Below are 16,003 nucleotides of genomic sequence, written 5' to 3' on the forward strand. Positions count from 1 at the left end.
AACGTATTCTTTATTGACTTTTATTTCTCTTTTCTTTTCTCCTTTTTTCCTTTTGAGGAAGTCCATTCCATCTACATTGTCATGCCATTGCACCACTTCTTAATCGTATAAAAAATTATTCTTTACTTATTATCATGCTTAAGTCATAAACTTTTTTCATCACATTTTAATATTAAACTTGAATTAATTAGCACATTTTGTCCTCCTAACATATTCTACTCAAAAAGTCCGTTAAATGGTGTAAAAATACTTTATTTACCTTTCATAATTTTAAATAAGAGAAAAAGCAATAAATAAAAAATTTAAATCAAACTATTAGAATATTATTTATAAACAATTTTCAAAGACAAAATGTGCTAATTAATGAAAGATTAAGAATAAGATTGCAATGAAATACTGTAGGGACCTACGTGCGCCAGTAATAAAAAGATTAAGGGCTTTCTTTACTACAATTAATAAGTGATAAAACAAAAGAAAAATGATGCTTCAACATAAATTACCCATGGTAAAAATGAAGTACTGCTTTAGAAACATTATAAATCCTCTATACGACCCTTCTAGTATCTAATTCATATTATTTTGAGAATGTGGTTTCTTATACTGACTTTACTTATTTAACATAAAATATTTGGATGCTTGATTCAAACTGAATCTAGTCAACTAAAACATTATCATCAACGAATGGTATGTGTTGCATTCTTATCCACATGACCTATTCACTTGCTGAAGATCGTGGATCGCATGTTTGTCAACCTAAGGTTCTATACCCAATTAAGGTCATTTGCAACACAAATTCTAAGTTTGCACAACAAAGGGTCCGCCTCAGATGTACCATATTCGAATGTAGAAATCCGTCTAACTTGACATAAAATAAATCCAGAATTAAAAATAGTGATCTATATTAAAACAAATGATTGATGTTTTTATGTTAATTCAATTTTCTTTTCTTAGTCGCTGGTTTTCAAAAAAGTACGTGAATTTGGTAAAGGAAGCCATCTACAATTTGATTTTACTACACTATTCTAAATAATAGTTGATCTAATTAACACATGGACCTAAGTGACAATGAAAGAAATTCACAATATTGTTTTGAATTTATAATCAATGAACATGCGAACAGCACAAGACTCAATATAAAGAACCCAAGCTAATGGCAAGAGCTGGAAATAGAGAGTTTTGAAGAAAATCATATTCATTAAGGAAGGAAACTGAGCTATAGTGCTACAAGAAATATGAATTTTGTCAACCAAGAGATTGGTTGCCCAAAGCCCAATATTAGTCGATAAATCAAATTATTGACCAGAAAGTTTTGTCGGCAGCTGGTTGCCAAAGGGCAGCAAGGGAAGGTTTTTATGGACCAAAATATTATTTGGGAAAGAGAGATTTTTATTGATCAAAAAATTGTTTGTCGGTGATTATAAACCTTTTTCTCGACCATAATTTTGGTCGGTAAATGTCTAAAATAGTCGGTAATGAACAGGTCATGAGCAGTGGTAGTAAACATAGACCGACCATAGCAGTTGGTCGAGAATAATATACATTTACCGACCAAAAAATCAAGTGACATTTACTGACCGAGTGATCAAGTGAAATTGGTCGGGAACTGCTTTTCTCGACTATGGTTTCACTCGATAATTGTGATTTATTTTATTTTTTAAAACATTGTCGAACAATCAAAGTTAAAAAGGTTGAAAGGCCAACTCGAACACAATGTACCAATAAAAGTTCAAATTCAAGAAATATCAGAAATCGCAAAACAATAATCAAATAATTACAATGCGAAATACTATATCATATCTTTACCAGTCAATTCCAATTTCAGAATAAGTAACTATGAACAACATGCCCAAACTATAATGGATTTCAAAATAAAAATCCTAGTCAAATTCCAAAATAGGAGAAGACTAGTTAATCCAAAATAATAGCATATGTAATAATGGAGTATTAACCATCAAATTATAAAACCATGTAAATGGAATGGAAGAGCTTTAAACTAATGATCATCTTGTGACTTGTGATCAGGTGATGATGACGAATGAGTAGTAGTAGAAACTCTAGGGCTACCTACTCTTGCAATGGCACTTGGCATAATCTCTTCTAACAAGGTGAGAATACACTAATTTTGTCTCTGCAAATTATGCATGACTTGACGAGGCTCAGCATTCTCTCGTTGAGTCGTGTTTGCAAGAGGTGTAGCATGTTGAATCTTGGACCCCTGCCCAAACCCCTATAGTAGTGAGAAGTAGTTCTAAGGACCCGAGTCGCAATGTCATTGGCAGTGAGATGTACTCCTTGGCTCTCACTTTCCTTTCACACTCGTGCCTGTTGTGTTGTTTGTTTGTCTACCATCTCTTTCTACATGATAATTGAAAAGTATTAACATAAGTAAGGTAGTAAAATATTTATTCCATTAAGTAATAATAAACTTAAAGACTTATAGTATTTGTTTATTACCTATTTCTCCTCAACCACAGGATGTATCCAGCCTTTTGTATCCTTGTAATGTGTGTTCTTCCATAGCTAAATTCTATCTTCTCATCCAGTTCCATTATCCTACTAGAAGAAATAAGAATAAAATTGAAATGAAATGAAATTGTTTCCTAATAGAGATAAGTATATTTCTTCATAGCCTGACATTGAATAAATGATCTAGAACTAGAAAAATGGGTAAATTCTTGTCAGGATCTATTGTCTGCTGCTACCTTGGGTCTTTTCAGTAATGTCCAATTAACAGAACAAAAATAGTCAATGAACTAAATAAGTTAACCAATGAACATAAATGGAAGTTATACTATATATAAATGCTCCTGAAACCACTTTCCCAATTGTCACACAAATAATCCCAATCAACCTGATGTCAGATTTCTTTAGGTTTATTAGCTTTCCTATTAGCCATTGGTTGGTCTAGAAACTTCTTGTTCATCGTGTGCAGCTCACTCCTTAAAGGAAGTTGCCATTGATTTTTTCCACGAACTCTTTGAGAGTTGCATACCATGAGTGAAAATACAATGACGAGCACAAAATTCACACAAATATAAATAATATGAAGTTGCTACTTGAAGCAACCAAAATCAAAAGGCCAGCAATTCAAATCATCCAAGATATGCAAACATGTCAATGAACATATAAACGTCCAATATTTTAAATTAAGTTATTGACTTCTAATCATTTGGAGAACCTTTCATTTTGATACCTGGTATACTAACTTGTAATTAACTTTGTTCCTTACTTCAGCATTGACATGTTTAAAGAAAGAAAAAGATGCGTACAAGTTCTACCAGGAAAGAAACAAAACAAGTTAAACAATAATGTTACCTCTACTTTGTCATAAATAGGGAATTTTTCAAATTCAGTCACATCTTTCCAAAAGATCTTTTGGAGAGGTACAAATATTCTCATACTAGATCCTATTTCAGATACGAATCGACTAGCATTAGGACCAGTTTGTCATCCATCGCTATCTTCATACATGATTTCTAGCTTCCTATGAGTGGCCTTGACTATCCGGGATGTGCCTAAGCCATGAGTATGACCACGTCACTTACGCTCGATTGGGAATGCTACAAGTGTTAAAACAATATATGTCAATAACAAAAATAGTTGAAGTAAGAATTAAATAACAATTATAGAACTATATGTCTCTATTGGCAAAGTGGCTTGTGCAGACTAGATGGTAGGTGAAGGCTGCATGCTAGGTTGAGTGATTGCCTGTGTGACAGGATCATTCAAAGGTCTTCGGGGATGTGGTATAATAACCTGTGTTGTTGACAGTAAAAAAATTCAATATGCATAAAATTAGATTTGAGCATGTTGTACCAATCATGGATTTGTGTCAAACAAATAAATTGTTGCTGAAAAGATTACTTTTCAGCAACTACGATTTCTAGTCTGTAAAAAGGTTATGTCAAAATCAACAACTAAATTTTCGGTCTGTAACATTTGGTTGCTGTTCTGCTAGTAAGTTGTTTTTTCCTATTATCGAGCCTGAGGCACAAAGAGCGATAAAAGCTTAACCAAGGGAATGATGACAGCTCCATTCATAAAATGCATGTACTCAAATTTTGAATCATATTTTATTAGCAGGATACTAGAGATTGCATAAGCCTCAGAAATATTTTGTTTCAATATCATGTTACGAAAATCGATAGAGGGACGAATAATAAATAACAAGATTTTTCAGTATATTAGGATAAAGAAATATAAGAAGACGTTGTAGTAAATTTTTGAATAACCGCTCACTATTTCTTAGATGAACATTGAAATTAATAGAACAATAATTATTTCTTACCAAATGTGATTCTTTTGTTTTTCTTATGAGATAGGGCTTAGAGATGAAAACATTTTAGATAAGTCTTGATGTGATTCTCTTGTTTTTCAAAGAATCATCTATGGTATTGGAGGAATGACTAAGTAAACAATAGCTTATAGGAATGACAAAGTGAACAATAGCTTATAGGCTCCCACAAAAGTCTAAGAATCCATTCTTACTTCTAAAAAACTCAAAATATAGTACAAAATTATTTCCATCCATTACATGAAGTAGTAACAATAAGCCCACAATTAAGACATGTTTCCTATCCCCCATCTAAATTAGTCTTCCCCCATCCACTCTGATTAAAACCAGAGCATCTAAAACAGATCCTCAATATAATGTAATTTGCAGTCTAGAAAATCCTCCCAACCTTAAGTCACATACAACATTACTTGTCACTCCCATATGATGTTGACAAGTAGCTATTAACATATAAAAACCTATATGTAGGATTTTTTGACTAATAGCTACAGTGTACTCAATTTGAGTCTGTGTCTCATCTAAATGAGGCAGAGTATCCATGATAAGGAAAAGCACAGAAAGGAATCTCAAAAAGAATTTTTAAACAATGATAACCAGTGCCCATAGAGAACAACTCAAAAAGAAAAAGATAATACAAATTAACCAAACTGATAAAAATGCTATACAAAGAAACTTACACCAAATGTTGATTTCTAAGATAAGAAGCACTAATACCACCTAAAGCATAAATTAGCACAAATAAGTTTCAAGAAATACAAAATGAACAAGGAAAGTGAAAAATCAATAATCTACATAGTGGACGTTAAAATATATGTAGTAATAAAATAAAATAAAAAATTGAGAAAAATTAAAAACCCTACATAATAAAAAATATAAAAATCAAACCTCTCCTTTTTCTACCAAGTAAACCAAACATATAACACAAAATTTCCAAAATCCAGATGTGAGTGTGGGGTAAATGAGAGCACAAAAAGAAGAAAATGGAAAAACTAAAAAACTTACTTTAAGATTGGAAATGGAGAAAGAAGGACAGCACTTGGAAATGGAGAGAAAACGACGGCTACTCTTGAAAATGGATAGAAAACTTCAAGGCACTGAGAGAAGGATTTTTTTTTGAAAAAAACCTAGAAGGCCTATTTAACCAGGAGTAAGTTCTCTCTCTCAGAGAAGTACAATATAAATCTGGCAGTCTCTTTCTCCCTGTATTCTAGTTTTTATGCTCCATTTAATTTAATGAATTTTGGCATTGTTTTATATTTTGATTTAATGCTTCAGTTATTATCACTCTGGATCTGTTTTTATTTTCATCATTTTGTATCAGATCTATGTTTGCAATGGCGAAGATTAAATTTTTTTTTTCTTCGGAATCTTCATTTCTGAGTAATTTAAAATAATTAAAAGTATTTTTTATTATCATTTTCCCTGGTTGTTCGTGATTGTTGTTGATCTGTTTGATTATCTTTTGATTTGTTGATTTATCGTCTTGAACTTGAGGTAGACAATGTAAATATTTACCCGTTCTTAAAAGTTGATGAAATAAATCTTATTTTGGTTGACTATTTTTAATTTTAGTTGAAAAATATGTATTATTTTCGCCTACATTTTGGTCAGTAAATACTGTTTCACCGACTAATTATACGTTAGTGGGAAAAAAATTTGGCCGACAAAAGACTATTATTGACTAATTTTATTGGGTCGGTAAAGATTTTGCCAACCAAGTAATTCTATTGGTCGTTATAAGAGAGTTTTCATCGACTAGAATTTGGTTGGTTGGGGAAAATTGGTCGGGAAAGCTATATTTTCTTGTATACATCATAGTGATCCTCCTATTTGACTATTTCGACCATTTTCCAATCCCCAGAATTTTAATTCACCATGTGTAGAGACACTATTGCTAAGATAATAAACTCTATACGAATATAGATAGAAGAAAGCTCAATATCTCACTATTGCATAAGGTAGGTCAAATCTATGTAAATACAGAATTAGTATCTAAACAATTTTTCTTTATTTCCCCATTAAAGGTACACACATACACGCAGCACACTGAGATAGTTATAGGGGATAGTATGAGAAACCGCAAATCACTAGCAAATGGAAAAGCTCTGAGTTAGTTTACCTTCAAGAATCCAATGAATTCAAACTTTAACAATATTTTAAGGGTGGTTTGTGTTATTCGACAATCTAATAAACTTTATAGGGGTAGGTATGTGTTACTCAAACTTGAAATAAGGGAGGTTTGTGTATTTATTGAAAACGATTGGGATTTAAAACTTGAAATAAGAAAGGCTTTTGTAATTTTTGAACATAGATGATGTTTATAAACTTGTCGAAAACCTAATTTTACCGCACTTGTTCTTGTCATGCTACTTGCTCTAAGAGTACGTTGCTAGGAATGGCTCAGTGCCGGGTGGCATGCTTCGCTAAGGACTTTCGAAAGATGCAATATGTATTAAAATATCTTCATTTTCTGCTCCAATTTTCTCATTTCACTAATTTATTATTTTCTACCTATCTTATTTATTTTACCGTGATTTAAATTAAAAACAGAAAACAATTAAAAATAAGAGTTGACACAGGGCTATGTTTTCAAATATAAATTAAATTTAGAAACTAAAATGTAAAAAACAAGATTCAAGGAAGGGTACAGATTTTTAATTACAATACAAGTTTTAAGGACATAAAAATAAAGATAAGTTGATGGGGAATAGGTCCCAGCTTCGATTTCCCAATCCTCTACGTCAACGCCACCCATTATTAGGATATTTGTGTTAAAACAAAAGTTTTGAGAAAGTTTTATAAATTCAATTTATTTATTTAGTTACCATTTTAATTTAATTTGTGTTAGTTATAATATAAAAAAATATTTATATAAACTATTACATTTTACCAGCTATTTTACATCGCTATATTATTATTTGATTTTATCAGTAGCTAAATGTCAAATTACAAAGAGTAGAAGATATACTTGAGTTTCAAGAATTAACAATTTCATATGAACTTGTAAGCCAATCTTGCAAAACAACAATGTAGCAACTTAAGTTAAAACAAGAAGAAAACTTCTTTGTAAAGAAAATCCTGACTAGTAGTATTGCGTGAAATGTACAAAATACATAAAAACAATTCATTTCTTTACTTATCCAGACATCACTCATGAGAAGATGGTTGGTGTACTAGCATATCAGATACATTGTGCATAGTTGGCTGATGTTGTGGATTGGAGTGCATGCATTCAATTGCAAGTTTAACAACAAACATCAAAATCACCTTTTCTTCTTGAGTGGGATAAAGAATGCGTGGATCCAACAAATCTTCCATCCATAAATCTCCATTTGATGGAGTAACATATGTATTGAATGTATTCACTTGGATGCTTTCCTTTGATCACTTCCAATGCTAACACTCCAAAGCTATACACATCACACTTTTTGGTAACCTTCATTGCGAATGCAAGTTCTGCCCAAAAAATAGGGAAAGAATACAATCAAAATCATGTATATATATTCCGTGAATGAAATTAACAAAAAGAAATATTACCTGGAGCAAAATAACCATATGTGCCTACAAGAGAGCTGAAGTTCGATGAATCGCATATCAAAAACTTAGCAGTGCCAAAATCTGAAACATGAGCCTCGTACTGTGAATTAAGCAAAATGTTGTTGCTGGATATGTCTAAATGAACAATTGGAGGAGAACAACTATGATGCATGTAAGACAAAGCATAAGCCAAGCCCTTCAGGATATTAACCCTTTTAGGCCAATCCAATTTCTTGGCTTCTTCATCCACGCTTAGAGTTTTTGCCAAACTACCTCTATCGAGGTATTCATAGACCAAAAGTGAGCTTTGATCATTTGAGCAGAAGCCGTAACGTTTCACAATGTTCCGGTGCCTGATTTCTGTCATTACTCATAGTTCACTCAGGAAAGCTTCAAAGTTTGCCATTTGAGAAGATAAATGAAGTCTTTTGACTGCTACTGTAACCATTTCAAATGATAAATTTTTTTCCCTTCTATTGTTTTTTTTGATGAAAGTTGTGCCTTGTAAACCTTTCCACATCCTCCCTCTCCAATACAAAATGCTAGATCAAATCCATTTGTGGCCTCTTAGATGTCTTTATACCTGAGTTTTCCATTGAGTATGGTGAGCAAATCATCATCTACATTCATTGGATTCTTCGTTCTGCATTTATACAGGATGAGGATCTTGATGAATGCAAATAGAAGTAAAGCACAAAGAAGAGGGGTTGCAATTGTCAAAATGGGCCTGTGCTCATTCCACATCTTCTTGTTTTTAATCGGGAAGGGTTTTACATGGTTGTAATCCTGCAATATTACCACACCCTTGTTCCCTTGTAGTTGTTCTATAGAGACATTTTGAAAGGCTCTGCCGCTAGGAACTGGACCCTCCAAATTATAAGATATATCAATGTCCACCGAGCTTGGCATTTCTTCAAAACTCTTAGGAATAAGTCCTAAGAGGTGATTTGTGGGAGAGGTTTATTAGTTCCAGGCTTGTCAAAACTCGTAGTTGAGATGGTATTTCTCCAGTGAGTAGATTATTACTCATATCCAACTTGGACAAATGGATTAACTTACCAAGCTGATGAGGGATTCTTTGGCTTAAATAGTTGAAGCTCAAATTCAAGTAATGCAACTGCTCAGAGTTCGCTAAATTTCCCGATATCTGACCTATCAGTCTGTTTCTAGAAAGGTCAAGGTTTTCTAGATATGAAAGCGATCCCAATGCTTTAGGTATACCTCTAGAAAGTTGTTTATCCTCTAAATATAGATTTAGAAGTAAACTTAACTTTCCAATTTCCTTCGAGATCTCTCCATGCAACTTGTTTGAAGAAAGATCAAGTACTTGCAGTTGACTTAAACTTCCAAATTCTGGGGGAATGCTCCCTGTAAGGTTATTATTTGCAAGTTTCAGAGCTTGTAGTTGTTTGTCATGACCCTAGACGTTCGAGAGTTCACCATAGAAATTATTGCTACTTAGATCCATGAAGATCAAATTTGGATATATACCAAATTCTTCGAAAATATTTCCGGAGTCGAACTAAACTCGAGCATTTTCTCAAGCTTTCATGGATTGGACCTGAAAAATCTATTGGAGCTCACAATAAATATTTCTAATACTCTTCCACCACATAACTCTGGCAAATTACCCGAAAAACGATTAGAGAACATAGACACGTTGACTAGTTTCTTTAATTTCCCTTGTTCACTTGGAACGGAATCAGAGAGTTGGTTTTCAGATAGACTAAAAAGTTTTAAATGGCTGAGGTTCCCGAATTAAACCAGGATTTGACCTGTGAGATAATTATTACCCAATCCTAGCTTCTGAAGTGATGTCAACTTCCCCAACTCACAAGGAATGGGACCAGAAAGTTGATTATTATGGAGATACAGAATTCTTAAACTAGTTAGTCCACTCAATGAAGTTGGAATTTGACCCGTGAGCTGATTCATGCTCAATTCCAAGTCCTGGAGCGATGTCAATTTCCCCAACTCAGGAGGAATGGGGCCAAAAAGTTTATTAATATGTAGATACATAGTTCTTAAACTAGTTAATCCACTCAACAAAGATGGAGTTTGATCCGTTAGATGATTCATGCTCAATTCCAAGTCCTGGAGCGATGTCTACTTCCCCAACTCATGAGGAATGGGACCAGAAAGTTGATTAGTATCTTGATATAGAGTTCTTAAACTAGTTAATCCACTCAACGAAGATGGAATTTGACCAGTGAGATGATTCGTGCTCAATTCCAAGTCCTGGAGCGATGTCAACTTCCCCAACTCAGGAGGAATGGGACCAGACAATTGATTAGTATGGAGATATAGAGTTCTTAAACTAGTTAATCCGCTCAACAAAGATGGAATTTGACCTGTGAGATGATTCATGCTCAATTCCAAGTCTTAGAACAATGTCAACTTCCCCAATTCAGGAGGAATGGTACCAGAAATATGATTATTATGGAGATATAGAGTTCTTAAACCAGTTAATCTACTCAACGAAGCTGGAATTTGACCTGTGAGATGGTTTGTGCTTACTCCTAGGTCTTGGAGTGATGTCAAATTTCCCAACTCAGGAGGAATGGGACCAGAAAGTTTATTACTAGTGAGATACAAAGTTCTTAAACTAGTAGGTCTGCTCAACGATGATAGAATTTGACTCGTGGGATGATTCATTCTCAATTCCAAGTCCTGGAGCGATGTTAACTTCCCCAACTCAGGAGGAATTGGACCAGAAAGTTTATTAATATAGAGATACAGAGTTCTTAAACTAGTTAATCTATTCAATGAAGTTGGAATTTGACCCGTGAGATGGTTTGTGCTTAGTCCTAAGTCCTAGAGCGATGTCAGATTTCCAAACTTGGGAGGAATGGGACCAGAAAGTTTATTACTAGTGAGATCCAGAGTTCTTAAACTAGTTAATCTGCTCAAGGAAGTTGGAATTTGACCCGTTAGATGATTGGTTGATAAATCGAGATAGTTGAGTTTGGAGAGCTTTTCTATTCGTGCTGGGATAGTTCCTGTAAGCTGATTGGTTGATAAACCAAGATAGACAAGTTTGGAGAATTTACCAATTTGAGGTGGACCAAAGAGGTGGTTGAGTGAGAGGTCTATATAAGTAAGATTTGGGAAAGATGAGAACGGGAACTCATAGAAGAAGGCTTGAATGCTTGCATTTGTGAGGTTCAGCCTATTGACACTTCCATTGATGCAAGAAACTCCAAACCAATTGCATGGACTAGAACTTTCTTTTGGATGGCTAGAAAAATTGGTGGAATTCTTAGTTTCAAGATTCCACGATTTTAGTATCGTGTTGTTATGATTTATAAAATTGGCTTTCCATTTCAACAAAGCATTGGCTTCAGCAAAAGAAGCAGAAGCAGAAGCAGTAGGTTCGATAAAAATGAAGAAGAAGAAGAGTGCGAAACTGTAGTATTTTAGCATGGTTGTACTAGGACTTCTGGACAAATTATCATGCTATGAAAGTTTAATTTTTAGACTCATAATTATTATTATTTGGGGGGGAGGGTGGGGGTGTCAGGAACTTTAAGATTTTTAACGTGCTAAAGACTTCATAAGTCAAGATTTGTCTTTCAAAGTAAATATCATTCTTCATTATCAATAATTGTTGGTAATTAACTTAGATTGCAGTATCCTATTAAGACGACCTTGACCAAATAAATATTACTTAAATCACAGTGTACTATTAAAGAAAAACCTGTGGTAATAATTTGTGGAAAATACTTATATGAATCTTCTACAAAATATATATTTATGGGTTTTAATTAATGCATTGTTGCATAAAGAACACATATATTGAAATTTTCATATCTTGGATACAAATTATATCAGACAAAGTTGAGGGAAAAAAGAGAAAAATAAACTTTTATTGATAATTATCTATACAAATTACATATTATAGAGAGGAAAAAAAAAGATCTAGTTACATAGTTGTAAAACTGATCACTTAGTTTCAGAATTACAAATTCAATAATATGTAAATATTGCTATATGAAAATAAAGGTCGGAAAAAAAAATTTAAAAATAGCCTAGGCCAAAAATAAGTTATTGATTTCATGAATTTGATTGTTTTTCTCACTCTAACTTTTTCATTTAATTTAATTTTAATACATAATTAAATGTTGTGTAAATATTTAACGAGGTGAACCATCCATTAAAGTTTTTGTCTATATATGTGATCTTACTTTTTTTTTTAATTCAAGTGTAAATTTCGTCCAACTAATTTGGAGGAGTGGCAACCTTCTCCCTTGGTTCGCCACTTGTCGGATGGCGCCACAATTTATACACACTTAGATTGGACATTCAAGATATAGTTATCCTCACTGTGGATCCTTTTACAACATGATTACTGGCCCCGAAAGGGATGTAGAGTGCACATAACACTCCTTTCATACGTCATCTATGTGATCTCACCTTTTATGGGTATTAGAGGTGGACAAAGTTAAAATTAAGAAAATATAGTAGGGGTATCAAACCTTTAAAAAATGTGTAGTTAGATCCCAACACTTTTATTCTTAGCACCTACATCCTGAACTTTTTAATATATGTGCACAAGAAGAATCATTAATGGTTTACATCCAAGGTACATTGGTATTCTTAATGCAAGGTATATTGGTATTTTTACATTTAATTAACTACAAAAAATTTAATAATTTTAACAAAAAATAATTAATAAGAGAAATAAAATATTTATCTTCCCCATTCCACCTAACCATAAACTGTTTAATAATGTTATTTATCACTATTGGTTTTATAACACTGGTCTAGATGATACTTAATTGGTGTTAAATAAGAGACACAATTAAATGAATCATATAATTCCATCTTCAATTAATCCTATCACATTATGACAGTTGGACTGGTGTTCAACATCACTTAAAACCACAAAAACTTAGCCCCAACTCACACGGTCATCGAAATTGCTACCAACTAGGTGATTTCTCCCCTTGCAACCCGAACCACCCTCGACCCCACTACCACCTCGTCGACAAAAATAATTCGACCATCGTTATCACTAATTCCCACAACCCACCAACACCACTGTCACTCCCCCACAAGCAACACCATTCATAGATCTATTAGACATTTGCATGACAATTTTTCTTTCTACATGTAGCAATCTTGTTCTGAATATATATATATAGTACACTAGAGCAATATTTATCTATCCTTTTTTATTTGAATAATTCTACTTGTACATAAGGAGTTACATAAAATTTTACAGATCATCAGGTGTCAAAAATAGGGGATTTTTTTTTTTTAAATTTGATAGAAGAAATTTTGATCCAATCATATCTCACCCATCATGTGTATGTTGTAATATACATATAACACAACTAATTTTACTATAGGAGATTCGTTTCTTTTCTTTTACTTTTTTTGTCTGCCACTCATGACTATTTTAAACCCCCGTTTGGCCCCCATTAATTTCATTCCACTACATTTCATTTTTCTCTCTTCTATTTTCAACCACACAATCTTCCATAAAATAATATTACACGTAAATAAAAAAAATTCTTCATTTTTAACCACCCATTTTTAAAAAAAAAAATACTATTCCACCCATTTTCATTTTTACAAAATGGGGGGCCAAACGAAGGCTAAATTGTACTATATTAATTAATATGCTTGATTTCAATCTTTATTCTGCTTAGCACTTTCCTCTTTTTAGTAGAATAGAAAGTAAGAAAAAATTGTTCTTTCGGTGGAATGGCTTTTGAAAGACATCTCCATTAAACTCCATTAAAATTAAATTTTTAGGAAAAATGAAATTTGGAATATTAGTGAATTTTTGAAGAATTTTTGGTCAAAAGAGAAGAAATTTTTTTATATTTATGTGTGATACTATTTTATTGAAAAATGTGTAACCATGTTGAGGATGAGGTGTCCAGCGAAGTAGTCCAGTGTGCTCCTGCTGCATCTTATCCCCACCCTCTACCGATTCTTTCAATTTTGTTACTATTATATGATCCTTCAAGCTTGCTCATGCAATGCCCAATTCGTTTAAATCCAACCTATCTGTACAAATACATTACGCATTCTATTAATGATGTCAACGTGAACGACACTAGCTTGGACTTAAGAGGGCCTAGTGGGGCTGCCTATGAAAATGAATCATGCAGGATTTGACACTATATCCCGCAAGGAGAAAAATAAACAAAATTCAAAAATAATACAGTCTTCGTGTCAAGGACCACAGCTTCAAAGGCACCCTGCGAAACTTCGTCCTGTCCCAATTTTAGATAGGCATGTGATCCAAAATGGATTGAGACTAGCCGTATACAAAACTCAGGACAACGCATGCCGATAAGTGGGCCCTTTTGTATATCTTTCAACAATGAGTGACTCGATTGATACCACTAATTATTTAGGCTGTTTTATTGATTATTTATAAGCAACATTTATTATTAATGATTGGACTTACTACTTAAGAAAAAGTAACTTAAATATAAATTATAAGCGAAAAAATTATATCAACAGAGGATAATTAACCTAACAAGCAAAATGACTTGGTTTTCATGTCATTAAACCGCTTGAAGATATTTCTTCATAAAATATTTCTCTTCAAATGACCAAAATGAATCTAACATCAAAATGCATTTTTCTCTCTTCTTTTTAACCACACACTTTTCAATAAAATAATATTATACATAAATCTAAAACTTTTTATCTTTTTAATCCACATTCTTCAAAAATTACTTTTCTAAATTACATTTTTCCCAAAAATTAACTTGAATGGGTCCCTAATTGGAAATGTCTATCAAAGGCCATTCCACCGAGTGAACAATTTTGTCTAACTTTTGATTTTACTGAAAAAGAAGAAGAAAGTAAGTGCAAAGTGGAATAAAGATTGAGAATCAAACATAAGTAGTCAATATAGTACAATTTAAAATAGTCATGAATTTGTTAATTTTCCACACGACGTTGATTTAATTAATTAACTAGTAGAAGTGGAAAAATAAGTGAACTACTTTCTTCGTGTGATTGAACAACTTACCTTTCTTTGTGTAATATTTTATTCAAATGGTCAAAATGAATCCAAGTGGAAATGTCTTTTTCTGTTACATATTTTAAAAATAATAAGTGGGACCTTTAATACAACTTCAACAACCCACTTTATATTTATTGCCACGAATATACTTCATTGCTCCACCATATTATAAACGCACATCAATTAATTAAAGTTTTTGATAAGGTTGTGGTAGAAAAAATAAAAAAATGTTTCAAAAGTAGAGTTTTTTATGCCATTTTCTTACTTCTGTATTAATAAATAGACAAAATACTTAAAATATGATGGAGCAAAAAAGAAAAAAAAAATCATAGTCACCATCATATTTATTCATTAATTATGTCTCTCCCCTTCTCTTATTTAACTTACTTTCTCACTTTTATTTTATCATTCTCCTTCATTTTTCTGTATAAAACAAATAGTTCCATAGAAAGTTGCAAAAAACTGAATAGTACTAAAATTGCGATAAAATTGCAAGTTTTGACTCCCCACATTAGGAAATTCAGATTTTCTCTTTACTTTTAATTTTAAATATAGAGAATTCATTTGCAGTTCTATAAAATTTACTTTTAATGGCAATAATTTTCATTGTGAATGTCAAGATTTTATCGTGGAATAATTACTCACAGGATAGTCGCAAAGGCCCATTATTTTTAATGACAAAATGTATGTTTGTCATTGAACATAATCATTCAACATACAAAAAAAATAATAATAAATAAATAAATAAATAATGTTGTACATATTCTTCAAATTTGGTTGTTACTTTCATTTAAACGACAAGAATGTGGTTGGTGATTAACAATAACAAAACTTTTGTTCTTAATATCTCATAAAAAATCAAATATTTTTTTAATTAAGTCATTTAAAATATATATCATTAACATCAACAATTTGTAATTAATTTTGTTATTAAATTTATTTTTGCTTTGTTTTTACCTTGTCGTTAAAAATGTCATTTTTATCTATTAATGTCAAGAACATAACTTTAACATACTTATAATGCACATAAGTGACACTCAAATACAAACATAATATTCAAAAATTGCCCCCCTTTCCACCAAGAAAAAAGTAACTATTAGCGCTAAATATCTATGCATACACCTAGTAGTACGTATCAAGACAGTCGTGACACGATCAATCCCAAATTGCCTTAATGGATC

At 32.3% G+C, this 16,003-nt stretch overlaps 3 protein-coding genes and 1 pseudogene across 3 annotated transcripts; all 4 read right to left on the minus strand.

Annotated features, from left to right (window-relative positions):
* Positions 1-7,538: 7,538 nt before the first annotated feature.
* Positions 7,539-8,279, minus strand: LOC111400180 (annotated as a pseudogene).
* A 119-nt stretch (positions 8,280-8,398) lies between these two features.
* On the minus strand, positions 8,399-9,850 carry LOC111400181 (probable leucine-rich repeat receptor-like protein kinase At2g33170). The gene is made up of 3 exons (XM_023027608.1): positions 9,625-9,850; positions 8,891-9,199; positions 8,399-8,766 (listed from the first exon to the last, which is right to left on the minus strand). Exons 1-3 carry the CDS (start codon positions 9,848-9,850, stop codon positions 8,399-8,401), a joined length of 903 nt encoding a protein of 300 aa, XP_022883376.1.
* Positions 9,851-9,937: 87 nt separating this feature from the next.
* LOC111400182 (probable leucine-rich repeat receptor-like protein kinase At1g35710) lies at positions 9,938-10,486 on the minus strand. Its single transcript, XM_023027609.1, has 2 exons — positions 10,294-10,486; positions 9,938-10,182 (listed from the first exon to the last, which is right to left on the minus strand). Exons 1-2 carry the CDS (start codon positions 10,484-10,486, stop codon positions 9,938-9,940), a joined length of 438 nt encoding a protein of 145 aa, XP_022883377.1.
* Positions 10,487-10,645: 159 nt separating this feature from the next.
* Positions 10,646-11,254, minus strand: LOC111400183 (probable leucine-rich repeat receptor-like protein kinase At1g35710). Its single transcript, XM_023027610.1, has one exon. The coding sequence runs from the start codon at positions 11,252-11,254 to the stop codon at positions 10,646-10,648; it is 609 nt and encodes a 202-aa protein (XP_022883378.1).
* Between the last annotated feature and the right edge of the window lie 4,749 nt (positions 11,255-16,003).

This window comes from Olea europaea, chromosome 10, assembly GCF_002742605.1.
Source record: "Olea europaea var. sylvestris chromosome 10, O_europaea_v1, whole genome shotgun sequence".
Classification (NCBI taxonomy): Eukaryota; Viridiplantae; Streptophyta; class Magnoliopsida; order Lamiales; family Oleaceae; genus Olea; species Olea europaea.